The 27,855-nt window shown below is 38.2% G+C and overlaps 1 protein-coding gene across 24 annotated transcripts in view; it reads right to left on the bottom strand.

Moving 5' to 3' along the window:
• The window catches only part of NRXN1 (neurexin 1), a 1,236,536-nt gene that overhangs the window by 1,078,088 nt on the left and 130,593 nt on the right, over nt 1–27,855 (bottom strand). Inside the window, exons 4-5 of one of the 24 annotated variants that reach the window (XR_007515514.1) lie at nt 27,481–27,855; nt 1–26,202 (exon numbers count right to left, since the gene is read on the bottom strand). The exon at nt 1–26,202 is cut by the window's left edge and continues 6,034 nt beyond it. The exons of 22 other annotated variants lie outside the window; for them this stretch is intronic. Coding sequence is in view for 1 of the 2 variants with exons in the window: in XM_049870268.1 (XP_049726225.1) it covers nt 27,794–27,855 (62 nt within the window). In the remaining variant the exon portion in view is untranslated. One more of the 24 variants, XM_049870268.1, reaches the window with a different exon arrangement.

Here is a 27,855-nt window from a genome sequence, read left to right as displayed (position 1 = left end):
TGACAGCATCAGCTCTGATTATGTAGGAAACTATTAATAATTACGGGAAGAGGGATTTAATGTCAGGGTGTATATTCACAAATTATAGAGTAGTTCTTGGTATACTAAAATACATTAATTTATTAAACAGGATTTTCATGGTGCTATTTGCATCCTCCAGGGTTTTCCCACACTTAATCTATTAAAATCTGGATTTGTTCTCCAAATTTTGAGAAATGGAATGGAGGAGATTGTCAGTAATCGATCTTTGCTTTTGGAAAAAAAAAAAAAAATTCAACTCTAAAACCAGTGCAAAATTTGACCCTGATTATCCATATGGAAGAGCCCTCGTGGTGCAGTGGTTAAGAGCTTGGCTGTTACCAAAAGATCAGCGGTTCAAATCCACCAGCTGCTCCCTGGAAACCCTATGGGGCAGTTCTACTCTGTCTTATTGGCTCGCTGTGAACGGGAATCAACTCAATGGCAACAGGTATCCTGTGTAACTCCTACTTCCCACATGCTTTTCATAGAAGCAGAAGCATTCAATTAACATGTCCTGTTGACAAACAGTCGGAATAATATGGACAGCACTTTATTGTATAAATTTATTTCATAATAACTTAAGGGCCATCGAATATGAAACATATTTACCACTTAAGTCCATCAAGATTAATGTACAAATCACTAATGCTATTATAACAGAGGGCTCCCTATGTGATTATAAGCTTATATGAAATTACTTCAGCACTAAAACATAAATTCACCAAAAAAGAATATTTTCTATTACTCAACCCATTAGAACAGGATATTATTTCAGAAATGTTGTATTTATTGCATTTTAAAATTAATCGAAAGAAAATCTAGCAATAGCAGTTTTGTTTATACAGATAGATTATGTCAATATTGTTCAAAAAGGTAATCGCAAACTTTCCTGACTAGGAAACTAATAGAGTTTCCTGGCCTTCTCCCAGTATTTTATTCTTCCTAGGAATATGAAATCACAATGCTGTTTCTCCCATCCCACCTTAGAACTGCACATCAAATGTTATCACTACTGTTTATCAAGAAACTAACATCAACAGCCAGTAAACAAGGTATTTTTCACTTTAAGTGGCGTTCCCACCACAGATGAACTGTCACAAGAGTAAATAATTCTCTTTTTCCTTCACTAAGTTTAATAGGAGACTTAAATGCCAGAACATTTAAGAGTAATTTACGATGCTGAAAGACAGCACACCATATTTGAGCCTAAATGACCAAAAACGATGAGCCATTTTATGGGTGTTAAGTAAGGGATTCAATAAAAGGGTGACTCAAAAGGGCAGAAATGATAGCATTTTTCTAATGAATCTTTGCTCTAGTTGACTAAAGTGTGGCTTCATAATATTGGATTTCTCCTCTACGAGGAAATGGCTCTCACCAGTCATTTCATTGTAGGCAAGTTACTTCACCACTTGAGCCTGTTTCCTCTTCCCTAAAATAAAGACGTTTTACTAGAGATGGTCCTTAATTATGTTCAAGAGCCAGGCACCAAAATGAATGGGTCAAGGTGGATTTAAGACAAAAGACTGTTGTGGGGAGAACTTTCATCTAAGACATTGAAATTCAAAATCATTTTCAAAAGCCGTTGTGAAATGCATTTAAGTCCATAACTTTCCAGATGCCCCAGAGTCAGGATTTTCTAAGTTATTTTGAAAGTCTCTAAGACCTCTCTCAGTTCTAAGACGCGTTCTAAGAAATTGCTGATCATGAGAACCGATAAGATACAATGGAGTAGAAAAACACAAGATGGTAGAAGGGATTAAAATAGGAAGCTGCTGCTGATTCATTATTTATTCCCATTAAAGAGCTAGATATCAGTGTGTGTGTGTCTTTTACTCTGTCCCTGAGCCATTCTTCCAAGAGGAAAATATAGGTGGTAGGGAAAGAACAAAAACATTCCAGCTCATGTCCTGTTTTTACTGTTGTTAGCTGTCTTCCAGTTGTCCCCTGACTTACTTTGTTTCCTCGTGCCATGCTGTACAATTTCCTGTATAAAAATGGAGACTAAACCGTAGTGACAAAAGGCACTAGGTTGCCTAGGTCCAGGACAAGATATAGGAATGGATTACTAAAGGGTAATGAGGACTATTTTGCGAGTAATGGAAATATTCTATATCTTAACCATAGTGGTATTTGTCTACAACTACCAAAATTCAACAAATCGTACAATTGGGCACCATTTGTTGTATATAAATTGTTTCTCAATAAAGTGGATACCAACAAAAAGAAAAAAACAATTGTAATAGCAGTTGATCACAGTGAGTTTGAGTGATCAGGAAACAGCATACCTTTTACTGTAGTTTTGACTAGAAAATTACCGGGCAAGCCTACTTAAGATCTGACAAGTCCTACCATATTTTCTAGATATTACTTGATTCCCATTAGGTCTAGAAATGTTGTTGAGCTGAAGTTAATGTTTTAAGCTGAGATTAGTTTTGGTCCCATCCAACTACCATCTACACCATCTTTACACCACTGCTTTGTATTTCTTAATGGAGAATCCATACATCTTAAGCCTATTCTCTTTTCTGTTTTCTACACTAATTTGTTTCCCTTGGGAGCTGGCCTTACGGAGATTTGCAATGCTTTCTTACCACTTTCAATGTAACTATCAAAGATTTTTATTACAGTTTCATTTCTTAAATGCAGGCAATTATGGTTTCTATCTGAAACCCTTTTCAAATGATGTATGAGAGAAGATGGTGAGTGTCTCACATCCCTAACCCTAAAAAGACAAATTAAAAAAAAAAAAATTTTTTTTTTTAAAAAAGGTATCATATATTTGGTTTCCAAAAATTATAGCACATTTTTATGGAATGGCAAATAAAACAGATTCATATGTTCCTAAGGAGTGAGAAAAGAAAGGAAAGGGGAATATCGTATTCTTCCCAGGATTCAATTTTGGCAAGATGTTCTATACGGCTATCACTAATTTATCCTAAAACTCAAATTCCCACTTATCTAAAAGTTCTTAGTTTTCCTATAAAATTCATTGTTTAATATAAAAAATGCATGTGTAAGTTATTTTTAGGACCTAATCCTTTGAGTATGTTTAAGCAAATGTTGATGAAAAATATTAACAGTGAGGTATAGTTAAGAAGAATACGTATTTAAAGAGTAAATAGTTTTCTTTTATCAGGAAGAAAATACCTCTACAAAAGCTTTCTGTTTAGGATAGCAAATGTATAAGGAGTCAGACTCGATTTTTCATATAGCACCTATTTAGGAAAGCAAATTTAGGGTTCTTGTAGACAAACTGAAATTATTTCCTAATATAGACGACTCAGTGAAGTACGTGTCAGGGAGTTAAGTCTTCTGAACGCGGACACAGCTCATAAAAGGAGGTGATACATTTTCCATGGCGCGTTAGTCAGAGGACTGTTCAGCAGAGGCATAAATAATTAAAATTATACTAAAAAATTATACTACAGTCACCAAAATAAATGACCCACATTCCGAAGCAACAGGCTGATTTTAATCCTGATTGTTCACGCATCTGAAAGCCCACAAAACGCATGCATCTGCAGCAAATGTCCACATCACTAATTTGAATTCTCAGGATCCCACTGTCATTTCAACGTGCTCAGCACTCAAATCTTTAACGAAGTACAACTGAAGAAATGCTTCTGAGATAAAACTGGTCCCAGAGGGCCTGCAAAATTAAAGACTTTAACGATGACAAGCAAAATATGGTGGGATGGGTCTTAAGAGGAGGACCTTTGCGCTGCAGTTTATTAAATTCCAGGACTCCCTTCTGCTGCATTGCAAAGCCCCACTGCTTACTTCTCTACCAACCAAGACTGGTAAATGACACTTGTTACGGATTGAACTGCATCCTCCCCAAATAGATGTTGTAAATCCTAATCTCTATGCTTGTGGTTATAATCCCATTTTGGAATTAATTATATTTGTTATGTTAATGAGACGGGATTAGTGTAGGCTGTACTTTCAGTCAATCTCTTTTGAGACATAAAAGAGTTTAAACAAGGAAGCAGAGCAGAGATCAGGTAAAATAAATGTCAAGACACATGGAGATCTCCAAGGATTCAGGAAGCAGAAGCTAAAGGGACAAGAATCTTCCTCCAGAGCCAAGAGACAGAAAGCCTTCCCTTAGACCTGGTGCCCTGAATTTGGACTGCTAGCTTCCTAAACTGAGAAAACGAATTTGTCTGATATGCCAACCTCTTCTGGTATTTCTGTTATATCAGCACTAGATAACTAAGACAAATGGGGTGCTGCTTTAACAGATACCTAAAATGTGGAAGTGGTTTTGGAGTTGGGTAATGGGTAGAGGCTGAAAGAGTTTTGAGGTGCTTAATAGTAAAAGCCTAGATTGCGACAATTCAGGGCTCAGAAAGAAGTGAGGAGAATACATATGGCACCAGCAACAGAATGTTGCTAGAAATGTGGACGTTAAATGTGCTTCTGGAGAGGCTTTAAAAGAAAATGATAAATGCGATTGGATAATGGAGGAAGAGCAATGCTTTTTATGCAGTGGCAAAGAACTTGACTGAATTATCTTCAAATGTTTGGTGGAAGGTGATGAACTTGAACATCTGACTGATGAAATTTCAAAGATCTTAAAGGAACCACATGGTTTCTCCTTGCTGCATATACAGGCACTCCCCACATCACAAATGACTTGTTTCTAAATCTGTCTTTTGTTAATGAGATTAAGCCTAAGACTGATGGATCTAACTAACTACCACAGCAGAAAACCCATCACCTTAGACTGAAGGGAACAGAGAATGAATGAAAGGAAAGAATGCTGCCTGCTTCTTGGAATTCTATAGGCAGGAAACAGGCCAACAGAGCTACATCTGTTGTCCTCGAAGAAAAGAAAAGCCGTCCCTGGAGAAGCCTGGTGATCAGCAGAACTGCTGGAAGGAGCACAGGAAGCAGGGCCTTCTTGGTTTCAAAGGATGGGGATGCAACCTCCTAGGTTTCAAAGAGTCAGCTCTTCGCCAACTCGGTTCTGGAGCATGGGGCCACCATTAACGTGTACCACAAGGATGGGGCTGATACCCAAAGCTGAGGGGGTGGGACTGCCATGCCCAAGAAGCAGAGGAACTAGTCTTGCTGGGGCAGAGGAGGTGGGGCCACCACTCACATCGACTAGGAGAATGGGCCTGCCTAAAGCCAAGGGAGCCGAGTTGCCACCCCAGAGGGCCTGGAAGGCAGAGCTGAAGCTCAGGGCCCAGGGGCCTCTACCCAGGGTTCAGATGGCATGGCCAACATCCAGAGTCTGGAGGGCAAGACTTCTGTCCAGGTCATTTCAAAGAAGAAAGAAGTATTTTTAAGCCTTGAGAGATAATGAAAATTATTCCACTGGGTTTTAGACTTGATGGGTGCCCATTATCCCTTCTTTCCCTTTAATTTCTCCCATTTATAATAGAAATGTCTGCCTTGTGTCTACTCTATCATTGTATTTTAGAAGTAGATGACTTGTAGTCTAGATTTCACAGGTTCACAAATGAAGAGGAATTTTGCCCCTGGATGGAATACACCTAAAGTCTCATCCATATTTGATTTAGATGATTCAGAAAATGAGATTTTCGACTTGGAGTTAATTTAAAACTTTTGGGAATATGTGATGGGGTGAACGTGTTTTGCATGTGGCAAGGACTAGAATGTTATGGATTGAACTGTGTTCTCCAAAAATATGTCTTGTAAATCCTAACCTCTATGCCTTTGGTTATCATCCCATTTGGAATTGAGCTATTTTTGTTATGTTAATGAGACAGGATTAGTGTAGGGCATATGTTAACTCCATCTCTTTTGAGATATAAAAGACATTAAACAATGGAGCAGAGCAGAGATTGAGTAAGACAGATGTCAAGACACATGGAGTTCTCCAAGAAGCCAGGAAGCAGAAGTTGAAGAAACAAGGACCTTGCTCCAGAGTTCACAGAGAAAGCCTTCCCTTAGAATCGGTACCCTGAATTTGGACTTCTACCTTCCTAAACAGTGAGAAAATAAATTTCTGCTTGTTAAAGCCATCCTCTTGTGGTATCTGTGTTTTAGCAACACTAGATAACTAAAACATGGCTCTTGCTTCTCAGGAGTTCATACTATTGTATATGGGTGGCCCTGTGAAATAACAAGATTACCAACGTGGGCGGACAAAAAAACTTCAAAAAAGAAAAGGGATAGAGGTAATATCAAAGACCTCTTTGCTGGTGTTTCTAATATATTAAAGTTAATCTTTGGAAAGGCAGAGGAAACAAGTTGACATAAGAGCATACAAATGCTTGATGTTCTTGTTTACAGCCTTTTTGCTTGGCATAACCCCATGTAGGTGATGTTACAGGGCCTTTGATATGTGGCAGAATTAAGTCAAATGTAGGAACTGCAGTTTAAGAAGCATAAATGTCAGCTTGCTAAAAGCCTTTCCCATCAAAGCAACCAACAAGGCATTCTGAACACAAATACAGAAGTGTACTAGGTGTCATCAGAAATACAGAAGATAATGTTGTGATATTAGGAACACAGAAGGTATTTTAAAAATATTTATTGACTGAAGGGACTAGACACAGAAGCTACCAATTGAAAGTGTGTTGTGTAAATAAAACACAAAATCATAAAATAATCAGAGAATTGAGTGTTCTAGAATAAAGTGCATATTATGAAGACAATACTAGGCAATAAGAAATAAAGGAAGAAACATGTCTCCATGGCCACAGACAAGAAATTTAACCTTCATGAACCTCAGTTTCTCTTTGGTTAGCACAGACCAGCCTAAAAAACTTTTGTTAGGTGCTGTTGAGCCAGTTCCAACTCATAGCGACCCTACGTACAACAGAACAAAATACTGCCTGGCCCTACGCCATTCTCACAATCGTTGTTATGCTTAAACCCATTGTTGCAGCCACTGTCTTAATCCATCTCATTGAGGATCTCCCTCTTTTTTGCTGACTGTCTACCAAGTATGATGTCCTTCTCCAGGGACTGGTCCCTCTTGATAACAGTGATTCATAAGGTTTTCACTGGCTAATTCTTTCAGAAGTAGACCTCCAGGTCCTTCTTCCCAGTCTGTCTTAGTCTGGAAGCTCAGCTGAAACCTGTCCACCATGGGTGACCCTGTTGGTATTTGAAATACCTGTGGCACAGCTTCCAGCATCAGAGCAACAAGCAAACCACAACAGTACGAAAAACTGACAGATGCATGGGGCACTGCTAGTGGTGTACCCAATATTCTTTTACCCCTTCTCCTTATGAATAGAATCCTTCTGCCTTAAATGCCTAGTGTTCACGATATCAAGTTGGACAATAATGGATTTCAAATGCAAGATGAATATGATCCTATAAGTCCTATAAAACCCAAATCCTGACCATATTCCACCCTACTCTACACTCCACCTCTGCAGTGGAAGAGTAAATATCTGAAACCTCATCCTTTAAGAATAATAGTCCTAATAGCATAAGTATGTATGTGGGCCCAGCCTCTGGTTGAGATTAAACCAAAAAAAATAAATAAAACCCATCGCAGAGTTGATTCCAACTCATAGCAACCCTATAGGACAGTGTAGAACTGCCCCACAGGGTTTCCAAGGAGTGTCTGATGGATTTCAACTGCTGACCTTTTAGTTAGTAGTTGGAGATCTTAACCACTGTGCCATCAGATTATCAGTTCTAAATCAGGTTTACTTTACTTAATAATAAAAATGTAATGTCACTATCTAAACCCTAGGGTTTCAGAAAAAAAAAAAATTTAGAAAAGTGAAGTCATTTCAGGTGGGAGGGATGGATAAGTAAGAGTATGTGAGTGGAAATGAGCAGGGCTTACCCAAGGCAGGGTGGATAGACCTACTGGCTGGAATATGGCTTATACATGAAATTACTGAATAAATAGGGCTCTTAAAAATTATGAAAATAATATTGGGAAGTCTAGACAATGGGGAATCATGGCATATTTCTGAGCAAAGGCATCCCATGATGAAAATATTTTAGATTGCTGTATAAGCTTGGGGGGCTCTGGTGGAGCAGTGGTTAAGAACTCAGCTGCTAACCAAAAGGTGGCAGTTTGAGTCCACCAGCTGCTTCTTGGAAACCCTATGGGGAAGTTCTCTGTTCTATAGGGTCGCTGAGTCAGAATCGACTTGATGGCAACAAGTTTTATATAAGCTGGAGAAGGTGAGAGAGGAATACCATAATGCAAAAATGAGATGCTGAGGGACACCCAGATTAGACTGGGACCACTGGGGGTAGAAAGGAAAAAAACATTTCTCTTAAGAACCCAAAGAATTGAACATATATTGAGTAACCTTTCAGGTTTCTTCTCAAATGTCATATTATCAATGAAGGTCTTCTCTGCTACGCCATGTAAAAATCACACCTCCTTTCTTCATCCATGCATTTCCATTGCTTTATGTTTCTCACCTCACTTATCACCAGTTGATATACTATATACCTTTTTTTTTTCCTTTAATATCTATTTCCTGAGATTAAAATGTAAGTATCATAATTTTGACCTGTTGACTGCTTAATGCCCTGAACCTAGGAAGGGCTCAAAAAATTTTGCTAGGTGGGATTGAAAGAATTAATATCCAAAAAAGAAAACAAATATGAAAAAAACTCATGATTTCAACATTCCTTACCTGAAATTCTGTTACAAAATTAATATGCAGGAAATAATTTCTTAAAAGAGTCTCAAATTTTATGTTCTTAAAGGGAAGTTTAGCAATAGTTCAACGTCATGAGACACTAAGAAGATGCAACTCAGACCACTTGAGAATCCAAAATGGATCAAAGGACAAACCACAGAAACTGCCAATAGTCTACTTATCCTTTAGTAATTGTGTATTATGGCAAAACTACTGTTAATTTGTATTCATTACATAGTCCTTTTGTAGGATTTCAAATTGTTCACAGAAATTTCTCATCTGTCATTGCAATGTGACTGGCAGAGAGAAGATGGAGATACTCAGGGGTTAACCAAGCTCCCATGGGCTATCAATTTCAGAAACAGGAATATAACAAGACTGGCTGCAATATTAACCTAAAATTTGGTTGTGAGAGCCATGTGGTTTGCCAAAGGGAAGTTAGAGCCATTTAAATCAGGAAATGAGTACAAAAATCAAGACTTCGTTCCTTTAGAAGAGCCTAACCAAATATTAATTACCCATTGAGATGGATGGCTATGTTACATCATGGCACATCTTAAATATCATTACTTTACTCATCAATACCTAGAAACTTCTTTAATCAAATGGGCAAGACAAAGGAAATGAGTCCATTCTGAGCAGTATACATTACACCAAAACATTTATCCATTTTGCTTACAAGAATCACTGAAGCAAAAAGACACAAATTGGTGCACCCATACATGCAAACACACATACACATACAAAACAGATGCTGAATCACATTCTGATTTTAGAATAGGGTAAGAATAAGTTTTCTCAGGAACTGGAAGGAAAAGGAAATACAAGTTAATGTACTAGATCCACAAAAAAATTCTGAAAGAAGGAAGTGGTGCTCAATTTTTGTGACTCAAAGCAGATGTAATTCTAGCTTACCTTTGAAAACTGCATCAGTCAAACAACTTAGAATCAGGTAATTTTGTTTTCTAATTGAATTTCTAGAACAGCACTAGAATTATTGAGAAATAGTATATGTCTTGATATTCTAAGACACAATATAACCCTGTAATGCTGAAAATAGATCATTCCACCCTCAGAAAAATCCAAGCATACTGTAGCCTGGTCTTAATCTGGGAATTATAGAGTCATCATCCAGTTCTCACTTTGCCATTACTTACTGTGTGATTTGGGAAAGTTACTATCCTGGTTAAGTTTTCTCATCTACCAAAAGGGAGTCAATTATCATTGCCCCTATTATTCAGAGAATTATTATAATAGATAAGACTGTGTTTTTAAAAGTTAAAAATTAAATAAATGTACTTATTTAATGTATTATTCTATAGCTTCACATCAACCAGAACTATTAGCACTGGAATTATTTGAAGAGGATAAGTGGAGTTGGGGAACTGCCTTTACAAATCAAAACTAAGCATATATGAATAAAAAATGGGGCTGCTGGGAAGAGTAGACAATTATAATGGTATCACTTTATTCAAGAAGACATTGGGCATATAATCCAACCAGTCTTAATATATCATTTTCAGGAACCATATAAATAGGAAGGATAAAGCTGTTTTACTTAAATAGGGCAAGAACTTAAAAAAAGATAAACTAAAATTAACTAAATAAATCAAAATAAACTAAAATTGTTCTCTCTTTATTCATTACCAAGACCACCCAAACATGAATTTTAACTATCTCCAACTCACATTCTCTTGACCAAATTACAGCTCTTTGACCTAAACAGCATCAAAGTTGAGTTCAATCTAACTAGAAGAAAGCATCAATTTGGTTCAAACAAAGCTTTGAATAATAACTTTTTTCATTGGCTGATGGTCTTGAAGGCAAGTATATATTTTTTTAAGGTCGATCTTTAATAATAGAATTATTCTAGAAGTATTTTAGGAGATATTATTTTGTGCATGCATGCGTGTGCGTGAAATGACCCTTATTTCCTAAAACACTACTCTACCATAAAAACTCATACCAGACCCACCGCCATTGATTCCAAGTCATAGCGACCCTATAGGACAGCGCTGAACTGCCCCACAGGGTTTTCAAGGAGAAACTGGTGGATTCGAACTGCTGACTTTTTGATTAGCAGCCAAGTTCTTAAACACTGCACCACCAGGGCTCCAATGTAATTAGAAAATTAGAAGGGTCCTTAAAAGTGGAAGAGGGAGGCAGAAGAAAGAGTCAGAGGGAAATGTGGTTACAGTAAAATGGTCAGAGAGATGCAGGATTGCTGGATTTGAAGATGGAGAAAGGAGGTCACAAGCCAAGAAATGTGGATGATCTCTAAAAGCTAGAAAAGGCAAGCAAACAGATTCTTCCCTAGAGCCTCCATGAAAGAACATAATCCTGCTAACACTTTGATTTATTCCAGTGAACTCATGTCAGAATTCTGACCTACCGAGCTGCAAGAGAATAAGTTTGTGTAGTTTAAGATCCTAAATTTGTGGTCATTTGTTATAGAAAACTAATACACTACCCAACCATGTCAATCTGACGAACACTGACTCAGTCTATAAAACTCAGCTCGATGTGAGATGTTTCTTATAAATAACTTCTCTCATAGAGTGCTAAGGATTGAATTGTGCCCCTGCTTAATTTATGTGGAAGTCTTAACCTCTAGTACCTATGAATGCGACCTTGTTTGGAATTAGGGTCTTTGAAGAAGTTATCATGAGGTCATATGTTATCATTAAGAGGTAAACATGAGGTCATACTGAAGTTGGGTGGGTCTTAATCCTATACAACTTGTGTTCTTATAAAAAAGAAGATATCCAGTGACCAAGAGATAGAGGAAGGCCACCATGTGACCCTGCAGCTGCAAGTCAAGGAATGCCCGGAGCTACCAGAAGCTAGGAGAGATGCATGGGACAGATTCTTCCTCAAAGCCTAAGAAGGAATCCACATGGTCAGCATTCTGACCTCAAACTCCTAACCTCCAGAACTGTGAGACAATTCATTGCTGTTCTTATAACCCAGTATGTGGTATTTTGGTACAGAGGCCCCAGGAAACTAATACATAGAGCTTTTAACTGTTGGTGGAGTTTACCTGGGAAAATGTTTTCCCCTACTGCGTTAAAAATTTCTCCAGGACAAATATCATGCCTTATTTATTTTTGTATTTTTGGCATCTTGCAAAGGACATTTAGCAGATTTTTAATTTCACTGCTTAAAGACTGAAGATGACATTGAATAGAAATATGCTTTATATTTTGACTTAGGCTCCTAGTATCAACTGTTCAGTAGAGAATGAAAAGCCTGATTTATAGCAGTTCAGGTGGAAACAACCTAGGGATTTCAACTGACTGAAACTCAGCATAAGTCAAAAAGAACCACCAAAAAATAAAAATAAAAAACCCGTTGCCGTCAAGTCAATTCTAACTTACAGTGACCCTATAGGACAGAGTAGAACTGCCCCATTGTTTAGAACTGCCTCATAGGGCAGTAGGGTTTCCAAGGAGCAGCTGATGGATTCAAACTGCTGACCTTTCAGTTAGCAGTTGATCTCTTAACCACTGCGCCACCAGGGCTCCCGATAAAATACCATTTCTCACCTTAGGCAGTATTGACATTGCCCATTGCTGCCATAACAAAAATACCACAAGTGGGTGGTTTTAAAGAACAGAGATTTATTTTCTCACAGCTCTGGAGACTGCAAGTTCAAATCAGGGTCTCAGCCAGGTTGACTTTTTTTCTGTAGGACTATGTCCTTGTTTCTGGTGTCAGCTGGCAATTCTTGGTGTTTCTTTGCTTGTAGACGGGTCATCAATAGCTTCTGTCTTCTTCCTTGTGTGTCTGTGTCTATTCTGCTCTTTTTATATGACACCACACAGACGTGATTACGTTTAGGACCCACCTTACTCTGTTACAACCTAATTTATATAACATATTTCCAAACAGGGTCATATTTATAAGTACAGGGATTAGGACTTTTGTGTATCTTTTAGGGGGACACAAGTCAATCCCTAACAGGTGGCATTAAGAGAATGCTATCTCCAGAACCAGAGGATGTTTCCATTTTGCTATGCCCTGGTCAGACATCTGTGATGTTGTGGTTACTTCTTGACTTGACTTTAAGAAGGATCCTGACAAGTAGAGCACGTTCAGAGCAGTGTAAGGAGATGAACGGGACGGAGATGGGAAAGGCTTCACCACTGAGAAGGATGATTTTAGAGGCTAAGGATGAAAATTTGGAATAGAAAAATTTGGGTTTAGGTATGGGGTCAGGGAGTGGATTTACAGATATTATCAAAAGAAATGAGGATGAGGAATTAGACCTACTATGTTTAAAACCAAAAAACCAAACCCACTGCTGTCGACTCACAGTAACCCCATAGGACAAAGCAGAACTGCCCCATAGAGTTTCCAAGGAGCGGATGATGGAGTCGAACTGCTGATCTTCTGGTTAGCAGCCAAGCTCTTTAATCACTGTGCCACCAGGGCTCCATGTTTAACTCCAGATAAACTGAAAACACAGATCACAACTCACTGATGAAGCTCAATAAATGTCTTAGGAAGCAGCAACAACAACAACGTGTAGATGGCTAACTGGTGATAGTTTCAGTAAGCACATTTTGATTTGGATGAAGAAAAACTTTTAATCATCAAAACTCTTCACAAAAAAAAGTTACTTTATGAGGTAGCAAGTACACCCTCCTTCTGAACATATAAACAGAGTTTGGATCATCACCTATCACAGAGCTAGCAGAGGAGTTTGCTGAGTAGGTACTTAGACTAGAAAACTTCTAATGTTCTAGTAAATTTATGATTCCATTTTTTTTTTAATTAAGCCTTTTTCCGCTCTAAACCAGTTTCTGCAATTCACTAGTTTGAATAAGTTTCACATCTACATTGGTTTAAGACAGAGTACCACACACTTTCTGACTCCTAGTAAACTACTATTTACTTATAAAAAATGTTATCTTAGGGTCACAAAGTCTAGATGCATGAATTAGCTCCCCCTAAGCTTTATTTAAAAGGAGACTTTTTTTGTTTAAGCTTTATTTAAAAGGAGCCCTGGTGGCACAGTATTTAAGTGCTCAATTGCTAACCAAAAGGTCAGCCATTAGATCCCACCAGCTGCTCCACAGAAGGAAGATGTGCCAGTCGGCTTCTGTAAAGATCATAGCCTTGGAAACCCTGTGGGGCAGTGCTACTGTGTCCTATAGTCAGGATCGACTTGACGGTAACAGGTTTGGTTTTGGTAGGCTTTATTTACTCTCTCATAATTAACATCTCTCATAAATTTCATATATTTTCTAACCCTCCTGAACACACACAGGAAGGCAATTCAAGGACAGGAAGAGTGTTTTTTTTTTTTTTTTCACTTTATATTCTCTTTTAATGAACAAAAGCAATTAAGTGAAACAAGTCAAAAGCAAGCTGAGCTTTTTCTCACAGAGCAATCTAGAACAGAAGGCTTATCAGATTTATGCTAAAACTAGTCCAATGTAAACAGAATTTTTCCTAATCAAAGAAATTAAAAAATAAATTATAGAAAACACCTTGCCTTTGTTATTTAGAGGCAAAAGGTTGGCAGAATAATTTCTTGGTTAGTATTCTTAGACTGACCTCTGGTATGATTTTTTTTTTTTAAAGAGTTAACAGTAATGCCAGTCACTATAAAATGAAATGGTTGGGATGTATCACAGAAAAATACTTTGCAATTTCTCCGACCTAACTTCCTTTCTCAACTTACGTGACTCAATGAGTCTTTAAAGTACGTATACACAGAATAGATATTTTTGACTTTTTTTCTCTCTTTTTTTTTTTTCTTTTTATGGTCTCTTCCACATAGTTTGTGGTTAAAAATTTATTTTTGTTTTCCTTGAATATTATTTAAATTTGTTTGAGTCATGTATCTGCAGTTGAACCCAATACTCTACTACATGTAGCTTCACTACACTCCAGAAACACATAATAACACTTTACAGATTTTTACATATTTAATCCCCATAAACAGAGATGGATTTTGCTATCCACGTTTTACAGATGAAAAAAATGAAGTTCGGAGAGGTCAAATAACTTTCCTAAAGCCACATAGCTAATAAATACTATGTCTAGGGTCTAAGTAGGAGCCCTGGTGGCACAGTGATTAAGTGTTTGGCTGCTAGCCAAAAGGTCAGCAGTTTGAACCCACCAGCTGCTCCATGGAGAAAGATGTGGTAGTCTGCTCCCGTAAAGACGTACAGTGTTGGAAACCCTATGTGTCAGTTCGCTGTCCTATAACCTGTTGCCATCGAGTTGATTCCGACTCATAATGACCCTATAAGACAGAGTAGAACTGCCCCATGGTGTCTCCAAAGGGTGCCTGGTGGATCCAAACTGCTGACCTTATTGTTAGCAGCCATAGCACTTAACCACTACGCCACCAGGGTTTCCTCTCTGTCCTATAGGGTGGTTACAAGTCGGAATTCGACTCAACAGCAATGGAGTATGGATAGGGTCAAAGTGAGGGTTTACTCAATTTTAACCTCCATGATCTCTGGCTATATGCTTCTACATCAAGATTTATTCAATATTTCACATACACCAAGCTCTATGCTCAATACAAAACTGAAAATAACAACACCCTTACCGTCAAGGGTCTCACATTCTAGTAGGAATGATTGACAATTTAATAACTGCACTGTAGCAAAAGAATTTTATAACAAAGGTAAATACTAGGTGAAGCAATGTTTCTGAGGAAAGAATAATCCATTTTGCCTAGCTTGGGGTGGGGAGCGCATTGTTTACAATGACTAAATGTACACTGTTAACAGAGCTAAGTCCTCAATGCAAAATAAAAATACGATTCTTTTCTCCAGAACTTCTTCTTCCTTGGTGACTCCAGGCACAAGCAACGTCATGGGCTGATGGCTTCCAAGGCTGCATAGATCTCACTAAGGCTCATCAAGAGCTGGACGATTCCATCTGAGACACTTCACACATTAAAGCGTACTTGTCTAGTGTTTCATACCATCAGATCCCTGCTTCCAGGCAGGTAACCACTACCCGCCTGCCATTTTATTATACTGTGGTGGCTTGTGTGTTGCTATGATGCTGGAAGCTATGCCACCAGTACTTCAAATACCAGCAGGGTCATCCATGGTGGACTGGTTTCAGTGAGCTTCCCGATTAAGACAGACTAGGAAGAAAGGACTGGTGATCTACTTCTCAATATCAGCCAATGAAAAATCGATGGTTTGCACAGAATACTGTCCAATATAAGCCATAAGATGAGCACCTATGTTGGCTGGCACTCAAAATACACAGTGATCACAACAATGGCCTTGAGCATACCAATGATCATGAAGATGGCACAAGACCAGGCAGTGTTTCCTTCTATTGTACACGGGGCGGGGGGGGGGCGGGATGAGTCAGAACTGACTGCAGAGCAACTAAGGACAGCAGCAAACTAGTTAAAACCATGTTGCACTTTCAAATGCTGTATGTTAATTTTTTCTGCCAACAGGGCAGGGCCATTGAGAGTTTATCTTTGGTGAGGATATTCTTTTTTAGTGCTCCTTCAGATGTCACGAAATATGTAACCATCTATGTACAGAGCTTCTCTAGCTTCTGAAGCTGCCCTCTCAGCCCGTTATCATCACTCTTCAATCTCTTTTCCACCTGGGGAAATAAATAACGCCTTGCCGTCACAGTACCTACACAGTCGTCTCTTCTCTTGTCCCTGGAGGAGCTTAGCTGTCTTACCTTCAGCACTCCTCGCTCTGCTTTTCACTGTATTCTTGTCGTTCTTTTAACCACTTCCTTCTGTAGGTTTTTTAAACTATCTGACAATATATCTCCACATAATGCATTCGTCATGCCTTGCTCTGTCGTTTCTAAAATGTGTCCTAAGAACATTGTTTCTTCCTTCTTAGCAGACTCCAAGGGTCACATTTTCAATCCCTAAAGCATGACCGTTACAAAAACCATGTTTCTTTTCTACTTAATGCCTCTTTCCTCACAATTGCCAGTAAAAAAAAAAAAAAAAAGTCATCGTAAACAACTTTCTCCATTGTATGGAGATATATTTATGGCATTTTTTAAAAATGTGATCCCAGCATTTGCTGTCAGCTTTCCTTTTCTCTCACTCTTTTTACTGTTATCTGTTATGGGCAGCAACCCCAAAATTGAGTACAATATGTCCATTGGTGAGCATCTCATAAAAAGTCTAAAAGCCACCACATTCAGTTTGATTTTTGTTTTGTTTTTTTTAAACACATAGTCAAAACTTTATATAATGGAAGTTATAATGGCCTTTATGGAAAGATGTGAAAGAACCCAGGGATACCTTTACTAGTATGAAAACCAATTGTTTAGTTTCTGGGATAAAGGATCAGGACAATTGAATAACCACATCCCTTTTCTCCATCTATTCATAATAGGCCAGCTTCTCTTACAGCAAGATATAGGGAGCAAAAACATTATGGGGCAAGTTAACGAATTGTACATATCACTGTAAAGGGAAAAAAACACGAAACTTCCTCACCATGAATAGCAAATTATCACCTCAGAGAGAGAAAAGGCTAATCAGCTGAGTTGGTAGCACTCTTCCCAAAATGCATGTGTATAAAAACCTTTCGAGGGGGTGAGGGTATAGTAGTTACGAGGGTAAGAGAGGGGGAAAAACACTGTATTCCAGACCCTCTTAGACCTACTGAGTAAAACTATCTGTTGTGGTCCTTAAAATTTTCTGTGTTCTAAAATGTGCCTCAGGTGAAAGGAAGGTGGCCACCAAGACTTGAAAACCATTGGGTCAGAACAATGGTACTAAGATCCAAGGTTTGTACTGGAGTTTGAGAATTTGTTCAGATGTTCTAATGGGGAGCGGGCTACTTGAGCAGCCTGGCTTAAACAGTGGTCCCCCTCCAAAGAGGACATGACATATGTGAAGTAGCTGAAAGGAGATACAGTGACTTTGCCTAATGTGTCATTCACCAAACCAAACCCGCTGCTGACGAGTTGATTTCGACTCATATTGACCCTACAAGACGGAGTAGAACTGCCCCATTGGGTTTCCAAGGAGCAGCTGGTGGAGTCAAATGCCAACCTTTTGGTTAGCAGGCGAGCCCTTAAGCACTGCGCCACCAGGGATCCTCATCATTCGCATGACTCCTTAACAGAAATGAGAGAACCAACGCCAAATCAAATTGTCCCCGCATTTATCGGATCATGATCTGGTCTCTTTTGGGATCATGCATTTTCTCTTTCTTTCCAGAGCACTAAATGACTCGTAACTTTGGCCAGTCCTCCCACAAAGAAGGCCACTGGTCACACCTCACAATAAGCCATCCCATAATTCTTTCAGGTCAGCACAGCATCCAAGATGCCTGTTCACTAGCCTTGGCAGATTTCTGGCAGACTCTGCTGCTACCAGTCTACACAAACCTAGGATTAGCTTGTGAACTAGGATCTCCCTGAGGACCGGAATCACAGCTGGCCAACTGAGGGATCTCCGTCCCCCTGGCAGCACTTTAATCCATTCTAAATTTGATTGTTTCCTTGAACGGAGTAATTTAATTTTCTCCAAATGTCTGACTTTATAACACCAAGTCCAAAATATGAAATGAGGAAAACTGGGTCAGTTGGCCAGGTAAATTCAGGCAAAAAAGGAAATATTGCCTAGAAGCCCCCTAAAAGCCCTGAGCCATTTTAATGTCCTAAATTAATTCACTCACTGTCTCAGTAGTCTAATTTCTAGTCTATAGCTGGGTGATGTAATGAATCTTTTATCCAGATGAGAGAAAATGTTTTTTTCAGCTCACAGCTCTGGTAACGTTGTTGACTTTTTCCTTATTTATTTCAATTAATGGTGACTACTTCAGCTGCTACTATTCCAGATGGGCCATCATGTGGTCATACCTACGTGGCAATTCATAAGCAAACATAAGCCAAGCAGAAATGGGAGAACGACATTCAGTGGCATACACATTTTGTATGAGCAGACATAATTTCAATGTGTAAAGACAGGTCCTGAGAAACGTGAACTGTTGTAATCCACAAGTTTCTGTTTCCTAAAGTCAATAACCTTGGAAAAATCCATGCTGAAATGCTGTGGCTTTACACCGTGTATAAAACGCACAATCCCACATAAAGCAGAATCTTGGTGACTTCAGTAATAATAACTAAGACTGAATGAAACTTTTTTTTTTCCAAAAGGACAAGTAAAATGATTCTCAATTTAAGTGAAATATGGCCTTAGACATGTATATGTTTATACTTATTATTGCCTCTTAATTCAGAAATATCCCACCATTGCAGGTCTTCAATGTAGGCTCCACAGTTTTATCTTTATTACTGCTTTTTAATTCAGAGATTTCCTGCCATTGTAGTTCTTCAATGCAGGTTCCAAGGCTTAGGACAGTTGGCTGCAGAACTGAACTCCTTGTTAATTGTCTAGTTGATTATAAGAACATTTATTCTTGGATTCTGAAAAACTAAAAGGCCCTTTAGGTGTACCTACAATTTGAGCATCTGAGAAGAATGAACCTATTTTTCTTGATATAAGAAGCACAAGACAAGCTACATGAACATAAAGTACAAGGAGATCTATTTCACCCTGTCAAATTTTCCCTCCGTCACAATTGAGCAAAAGGTAAGCAAGTTCCTCAAGAAGTCGCAAAGCATCATCCTATTTAGGAGCCAAACTTCCAAGGACCCTCTTCCTGTTGCCTATAAACACACCCAAAAAACCCAGTGCCCTCGAGTTGATTCTGACTCATAGCGACCCTATAAGACAGAGAAGAACTGCCCCATAGAGTTTCCAAGAAGCACCTGGAGGCTTTGAACCACTGACCCTTTGGTTAGCAGCCATAGCACTTAACCACTCCACCACCAGGGTTTCCTTGTAAACACAGAGACATATAAAAATGAATTATTTTCCTCTTCAAGAATAGATCTTTAAGACTGAATATTAAAGGAAGCTTCAAGGAAAATACTGACCATCAGTGTCTGTAGGAGTGGTTTTTGAATACCTTCCAGAATTCCCCAAGGCCACTAGGATCAGAAAGGGAAGGAAAAAGATCAGGAGTGTCATGTCTGAGCCCTCTTTACTCCAAGTTCAACCAGAAAATTTCTGCATTTATTGATTTCACTTGTTTGTCCTTCATGGAAAGATTTCTCTTCAAGCAAAACAGAAAATAAAATGTACTATTACAAAGCAAAAATAATATTCAAAGGAAACTGTATAAACTTGGGCTAACTTATTGGTCAGTCAGTCATTAAACAAGTGTTTGCTTAGTATTCATTTTCGCCAGCCTGGGGCCCTTGAGATACATCAGAGCAGGATAGAGATCTCCACCCTCACAGAGTTTATAATCTGATGGGAGGAAGACAGACAATAAACAGTAAACATAAAAAAAAAAAATGATGGTTAAAAGGTGATGCATGCTTTTAAGAGAAACCAGATAGGTTATAGGAGGGAGGGAGAAAGGCAGATTGCAGCGTTAAGTAGAATGATCAGGATAAGCCTCACTGAGAAGGTGAAATGTGAGCAAAATCTTGAGGATGTGACGGGATTAGCCAATTATCCAAGTATCTCATGGTTAATTTTATGTTATTTATCTATAAGGAGTACCTATTTTTTCCTTGAAAATTTGCTCTAAAAGTGACTAAGTGGTTAATAGCAGTCACAATGATATATTATTCTGTGAAGTCATTCCCCCCCTCCCCAGTTGCAGAGTTGATTCCGACCCACAGCGACCCTAGAGGACAGACAGAGTAGAACTGCCTCATAGGGTTTCCAAGAAGCCGCTGGTGGATCTGAACTGCTGATCTCTGGTCAGCAGCCGAGTTCTTGACCACTGCACCACCAGAGCGCCTGTGAAGTCATCAGTGGGGCAAAACAATTCAGAAAAGGTTTTCTCTGAATGGTACTTCCACACCATGAGAAAATATTGACCTGTCTGCCCTCTACACCCCGTGAATTTGCACCTAAAAGGCAGCACTGGGCCAATGAACTCCTAGGTCTGTTCGAAGCTGATGCAAGTCAATTTCAGCTTCATTACCGTGCACAACAGAAATGCAGAAGTGCAAAGAAGAATTATGGAGATATCTAAATAGTTCTGGTTAACTAGAATCACCTTTAATGCTTAAGGTACAAATGTTCTCTGTCATGTGTGGGCCATCAGACATTGCTGTCCAGTTAGTTACAACCTCAATCATAGAATCATTACAATAAGTATAGGGTTATTAATGGGAGGAAGTTATTAATCCTTTTTTATTAAACCTTTTGTAGATTACAGATCATTAGTTTACACATTCATTTAATCTAATAGTATATTTTTTTAATCGTTGCCATTAATAAGAACTCTTTTCTAAGGAATTCTGCAGTTTATCATGTCAACACTACCCTCAATAAGAGGCTATTTTTATTACCCCATATTACAGATGATAACATTTAAATATATGAAGCTAAATTGTTGCCCAAGGACAATAAAGAGCAAAAACGGGATCTGAACCCAGACCAAATGGCTTCGTGATTCAGGCTTTTACCCACCATGCTATACTGCTCTCAGTTATGAGGTGGAAAGTTTTTCTCCCCTAAATAAAAACCTTCCAAATAAGAAGCAATGGTATCCTAGACAACACTCTTTGATAGGTTTTCTTCACACTAAATCTAAATTTATTTTTTAAGTATAAGAAGATGAGCTCCTGTTCCATGATTATTAGCATTTAATTGGAAGAAAATCTTTGAAATTGCCTTGAGGTTGGTTATTCCATATTAGTTATTTTGGTTCTAAGTTTCCACAAGGTTTTGTCTATCACAACAAGCGGCATCTCCTATTGTGTCATATAATTCAAAGAATGCCAGCAGTTTATTTTTAGATAGCCTCGAATGTTCTTCCCTGCTCCAAAATTCCATGATCCTAATTAACGATTCAAATTTCTTTGCTATATGAACTAATAAGCATTCTGGGAAATTACATCACTTCTTAAAACTACTGGTCAACATAATTTAGGAAAACAAGACTTACCCACCTAAAGCGTTGATGCTGATTTTTTTAAAAAAAATGCAGGTTAAAAAAATATATTCTGAGTTAAGAAGATAAAATCATTTTTTGGAGGAGGAATCGTCCTTTTGTCAAATCCAGTGTAATTTACAAGTTTTGTTTTCTGCAATATATTTCAGTAAAAAAATCAAAACCAAACCCACTGTCACCAAATCCATTCTGACTCATAGCAACCCTATAGGACAGAGTAGGACTGCCCCACAGGGTTTCCAAAGAGCAACTGGTGGACTGGAACTGCCAACATTTTGGTTAGCAGCCATAGCTCTTAACCACTGCGCCACTAAGGCTCCAGCATCTAAATTTATATTTATACTGCTTCACTTTCAAACTTCGAGAATATAGAGTCCCTTCTGTGCTCCTTTCTGAAGATACATCAATTTATTTCAAGTCTATTTCAAGCCACCACTGTTTACAGAACATACAGAGGCATGGCAAACTTCTCATCACAAAGCCAGAGCATAAAAGTCCAAATGAGCTAAGGCTTGTATTAGTGCCAAATGTAACAACAACAAAACCCACTGCCGTGGAGTCGCTTCCAACTCATAGCAACCCTACAGGACAGAGTAGAACGGCCCCATAGGTTTCCAAGCCTATAATCTTTACGGAAGCAGAATGCCACATCTTTCTCCCTGGGAGGTTCAAACTACCGGACTTTTGGTTAGCAGTCAAGTGCTTAATCACTGCACCATTAGGGCTCCTGAATATAATAACAAGGCCAAGAAAATCACAGTAAGAGAAAAATATATACTCTTCAAGTAACTTTTCTTGGTTGTACCCAGAATTGATGGACATTTAGGATAAAGATCAACTGCAAAATAATACTGAATTTGAAATATTCCCATAAACTTCTGTGTATATCATAATGATGAAGTAGATATTTAAGGTCTGATTTTCTAAGGTGAAATTTGGGTCTTTCCAAGCTCTGTGACTGTGTATTGGGAGCATCCAGTAGTACAACGGCAGAGGTCACGATAGTTACCAAAGTAAGTAACTTCCTAGTTTGCCTATACACAAAAACATCGGCATTTCAATACAGCAAAATTATCTCAAATCCACAAACTGCTCTGAACAATGCAGGATACTAAATATTATGGTGTTCGACGAGGAAATACGATTTACGAATCCATACGGAGGGAGAAAAGGAAATATGATGTTTTCAAAATCAAATTAGTTCTACATCAAAACCACAGGAAAATATATTTAAACTCTAAAACGCAGACACGCCATGATGCTGGTGACTGGAGGGTAGGTATCTACTGACAAATTAGTCATCTAGCAGCACAGGAGCTGTGAGACGGTAAGGAAAACCATGGAAACAAAAGGAAATGCATTTAGAAAAATACTAAATGCTTTACCCTTCTCTAAATATTGATACATATCAAATCTATTTTAAGAGAAAACAAAACAGAATATAGTTGTGGTGTGACATTACAGATAAAGTTCCAAAAAACATAATACTGGATCTTTCTCATTAATTAGTTTTAGTGGAAACAACTATATTTAGGGATCAATCCAATTAGTCTTGAGGAAAAAATATGTTATTTTCCTTATAAACTGTCCTAATTTATGAGCTAAGTTTTTATTAATACAGCAAGGTGTGTGCAATCTCTGGATGTGTAACTATGTTTTACAGTTCTGCTCCCAGTACTCTGGCCCTCTGGTAACTTGGAGTTCCTGTATGAACAAAACCAGAAGAAATCAAAGGGATGATGCTCTTGAATCCTGGATGAGGGCTGACTTACGATGTTAGGTTTACAAATGCAAAGAATATCAAATATACTCACAAGACAAGCCTTTTATTTTTGGTTTATCTGAGAGCTTACAACCCAAACTCAATTTAAACACAGGTCTTATGGCACATCACACTTAATACTACGAGGTTAAAAAAGAAAAAAAAAAAGAAATCATGGAACCCATATAAACTGTCATAACATCAAATACAAATTTTAGGAAAACTCACAAACTTCTTACCTCATGGACAGTGAAAGTTAGAAAAAAAAATCTGATTTTTTGCCACTGGGATAATGAATCATATTAAAATGTTTGAATAACCTTAAATGCAAAACTCCGTTTACTTTAGCTCCTTGTAGACTCATTGTTGTGCATATGGGAAGTCGTATTAGAGTGATTTAGGAATGGTGCCGCACTAGAAATATGGCAGCACTGGGAAGGATTAGGAAGGATAGGAGACAAAAGAAAGTTTAAAGACAGTGACAGAGGATTCCACTTATTTGTTGCCACAATTCTTTTTGGTTATTTGAGTAAATTTATCTTCCTTCTTCATCCTCTACTCTATCCACTCCAACCCTCCATGTCTTCCTCTATAGCTCTCATAGAATTTGCCCTCTCCCCCCTCCCCCACGCACAGAGCCTTGGTGGCACAGTGGTTAAGAGCTATGGCTGCTATCCAAAAGGTCCACAGTTCAAATCCACCAGCCGCTCCTTAGAAACCTTATGGGGCAGTTCTACTCTGTCCTATAGGGTCACTATGAGTTGGAATAGACTCGACAGCAATGGGTTTGGTTTTGGTTTACATACACATACTTGGCGTCCTGGTGACACAGTGGTTAAGAGCTTAGGCACTAACCAGAAGGACAGCAATTCAAATCCACTATCTGCTCCTTAGAACCTCTACGGGGCAGTTCTACTCTTTCCTAGTGTCGCTGTGAGTCGGCTGCTATGAGTCGGAAACAACTCCGTGGCAACGGGTTTGTTTTTTTTGTTTTGTTTTTTTGGACACTTGCATACTTAAGTCATAAAAATTGCAAATTCAAAATACAGTAACAAAAATGTCCTGAAAATAACAATGGTCAAGAAAAAAAGACAAACTTGCTGCTCTCATGGAGCTTACACTCTGGTAGGAAAAGTCAACATTAAATATATAACCATACATATAAGTTTATAATCATAATTACGACGAGTTTTTTTTAAAAAAAAAAAAAAAAAAACACAGGTCCGCAGCAACCAAAGCACCAGCATTTATTTCACTGGCAGTTATCAATCGGGGCTCCTACCTATTAACCAGCCCTTATGTCTGGGTTTGCGTATATAACTTACTTTGACATTTCTTGATGTAAATGGTCGTTCATATCTCTCAGACAACCACAGGGAAAAAAAAAAAAAAAACGATCAATTGTTGGAATGAAATGACCAGCTAAACATACACAGAAAACAAAACAAATCAAACAAACAAAAAAAGAAAACAAAAATCCCTGGCAAATACATGAACCTAAATTCTAGATAGAATGGCGAATTAAGTTAGCTTCTGAATGCTCCTAACAATAATATCATGGACAATTTTCAAGCCAAAAAGGAAAGCAAAGAGAATTTCCCGAAGATCATTTGGAGCCAGAGACCTGGCACCAGCATATGTAAGGCTGCCCCTGGAAAATCTCTCTCTTCAGCTGTCTTAAAGAAAGATTTAAAAATTCAGGAACAAAGTTGATTCTTAACCATATCCAGGTAAAGGAAACATATCCTTGCTCAGAAAACATGAAAACAAATCTGAATAATTGACTATAAATTTTGAAAAAGAACAACTTTTACAAGTTGCAAATGAGAAAGCTTTCATTTCATTCCCCGTGATTCTGCAGGCACCGTATCTAACACACAGCGGTGTGCCCTAATATGTCTCCAACTGAGTTAGCTGGCATTTTCCTGCACAAATGGTAAAGGGTTTTGCAGTTTTCTAAACCCTGAAACACTGGGAAGCGTGGAAGGATCCACACCAAACCTATATGGCTACACAAAGTGATACCAGTGCTCATCGCTGTAGAGAGGAGTGGGGTAGGAGGAGGGAGAGGGTTAGCAAAAGAAAAGTTCTCTCTACGTGTCATGCTTCTGTTGTTGTTGTTTGTTTTTAATACAATGTATTTCTCCATCACTGGTTGCTTAAAGCTTGAGAAAATATCACAAAAATCACACAGAAGAAATCAAAGTGGTGATGCTCTTGAATCCAATTTCATTTCTAGATTCAGAAAAGCAAGATGCAAGTCCACAGAGGGTCATTACAGAGTCCCTCAGTTCAGTTCTCCTTCAGAGAAAAGTGGTGTCAAGAAAAAAAGCTCCAGGATTATACTGTGATGTAAAGATAGGTGAAGCCTGAGTTTACAGTGCAAATCAATTGTTTTAACCTGGCCAGGTTTCTTTCACACACATCTAGGGTTTAACCTGATGTAGGAAGATTTCTAGATCTCTCTTTACTCCTCCAACAGGCAACTCCAAAGCAAGGATATCTCCCTTATTCACCTTATCTTTACCTTTCCTGAATTCTGATCTCACTTTGGTCCACATTTCCATTCTCCCACTCTATCAGCACTCTTTGATTGTGGGTGCCTCATCATAGTCCTAATTGTTGTTCTGCTCTAGAATGCAGATTTGTTGAACTGATTTGCTAATTAAAGAAGACTAACAAATCACATTTCTCATTTCTGTCCATCTAATTAACCGACACACAAAGCTCACCACTGCGAGGTGGCAAAATATTCAAGTTCATTTTAAGATCTTTCCTCACTTAACATGAAAGAGCACTCTGGTACCATTCATAGAAGGCTGTAGAGGAAAAATCAAATTCTCTCCTCTGTGGTTTTGTGCTGATGGAGGGAAAAAAAAATTCTGATGAAAATCTAAGCAAAAAATATGTTTGACACACGTACCAACAGAAAACATTTAAGACTGACATAAAAAACCTGAATGAAGTTAAGTGACACTTACATTAATTACACCAAGATAAATACCAACTGAATATAAACATGAGCTATTCCAGATGTAGAGTTAAATGACTGTATAATTATAAAATTACTTTTTCACACAATTATGAATATATATGTGTGTATATATACATACAGTTTGTGTACATACATGCATTCATGTAAATATATACATGCACATATACGAATACATAGACATATATACTTGCTCAGTACAATAAACTACAAATACAGTCTTCTGGAGTCCTGTACTAAAGAACATGTTGGGGAATCCACATGTAAGAGAGGGCCGTGGATGGGAATTTGGACTCAAGGAAAAGTATTTAGAAAGCACCCCAAATGGTACGCAAAATCTCTCAGAGATCTGATACAAACCCTGTCATCTGTGTAGTTTGTAGAGAGCTTAAAACAATTTTAAATTATATTATTGCAAATGGTTGACCAAAACACAACTGCAGTAGCATAGGTTTTCCTTTGATTGTCTCAAAGAATCTAAACATTTGTTTACGAAGCTCGGTTTTGTATAATTAAAACTTTGATGTCTTTTCTTACTTATTGCCTGGCTGATGTTCAGGTGCTTTTTCAAGCAGAAAAGGTTCCTTTCTAGATGACACAAACATTAAGGAGCAGAACCGTGAGCTTTGGTCTCAATTCCCAGGGTTAAGGTTCAGGGCATCAGAGAGATCCAGAGAATTCAAGGATAAGGATAAGACACATTCCTGCATTTAAAAATACTCATAAAAGCTACAGACCTAGGGCACATTCACTAATATGTAGTTAAAGATGGTTAACATAAAGGCTATCCTAAATATTTATCAGAGCTGCATACTGTCTACTTTCTTTCAGCGAAAACACTAAACACAACTGCATTTTCACTGTGGATGGTTCTGAATGACAAACTAAACATGCTTCTGAATTTGTATCAAAGCCGTCAAAGAGTACACATGCCTGACTTACCAAGCGATGCAGGAATGTATACCTGGTTGGTAATGTTCTGAAAGCAAAGTCAGTGAGCACAAAACAGAACAGGCTTTCCTGGCTCCTACACCAAAGTGCCTTTTCAGGTTATCATGGAGCTAAGGTGTGTGCATGACATTGAGCAGACAACAGATGATGAACCCACAGCAGGACCATTTCAATACTACACATGCTTAGACTTACATCTCAATGCGGAATGGCTGGGTCAGGTGTGCTCCAGGGCTGAATGTTCAAGGATGATATGTTTATGGTGACTACACCCATCATTTAACTGCTATTAACTGATCCTGCAAAAACTAACACCCAAACCTGTAGCTTAGTTCTAAATATGCTAATTATGCAAGCAGCTGACATTAAAAACACGCTCGAAAGAGCAAAAAAGCAGTGAAACATTTTGATGGATTTTTCTTACCTTAAATACATAAAATATTCATTAACACACATACCTACCTCCCAGTGCCCATTACCAATGCCAAAAGGTCTAAATATATTTGTATTACTTAGACACACTGTAATTTATACAGAAAAAGTAAAATAATGTAATACCTTTACTTTTAC

The sequence above is a fragment of the Elephas maximus genome, chromosome 26 (genome assembly GCF_024166365.1).
Source record: "Elephas maximus indicus isolate mEleMax1 chromosome 26, mEleMax1 primary haplotype, whole genome shotgun sequence".
Lineage (NCBI taxonomy): Eukaryota > Metazoa > Chordata > Mammalia > Proboscidea > Elephantidae > Elephas > Elephas maximus.
Note: the sequence above shows the minus strand (reverse complement) of the source record. Positions and strands in the feature narration are given on the sequence as shown.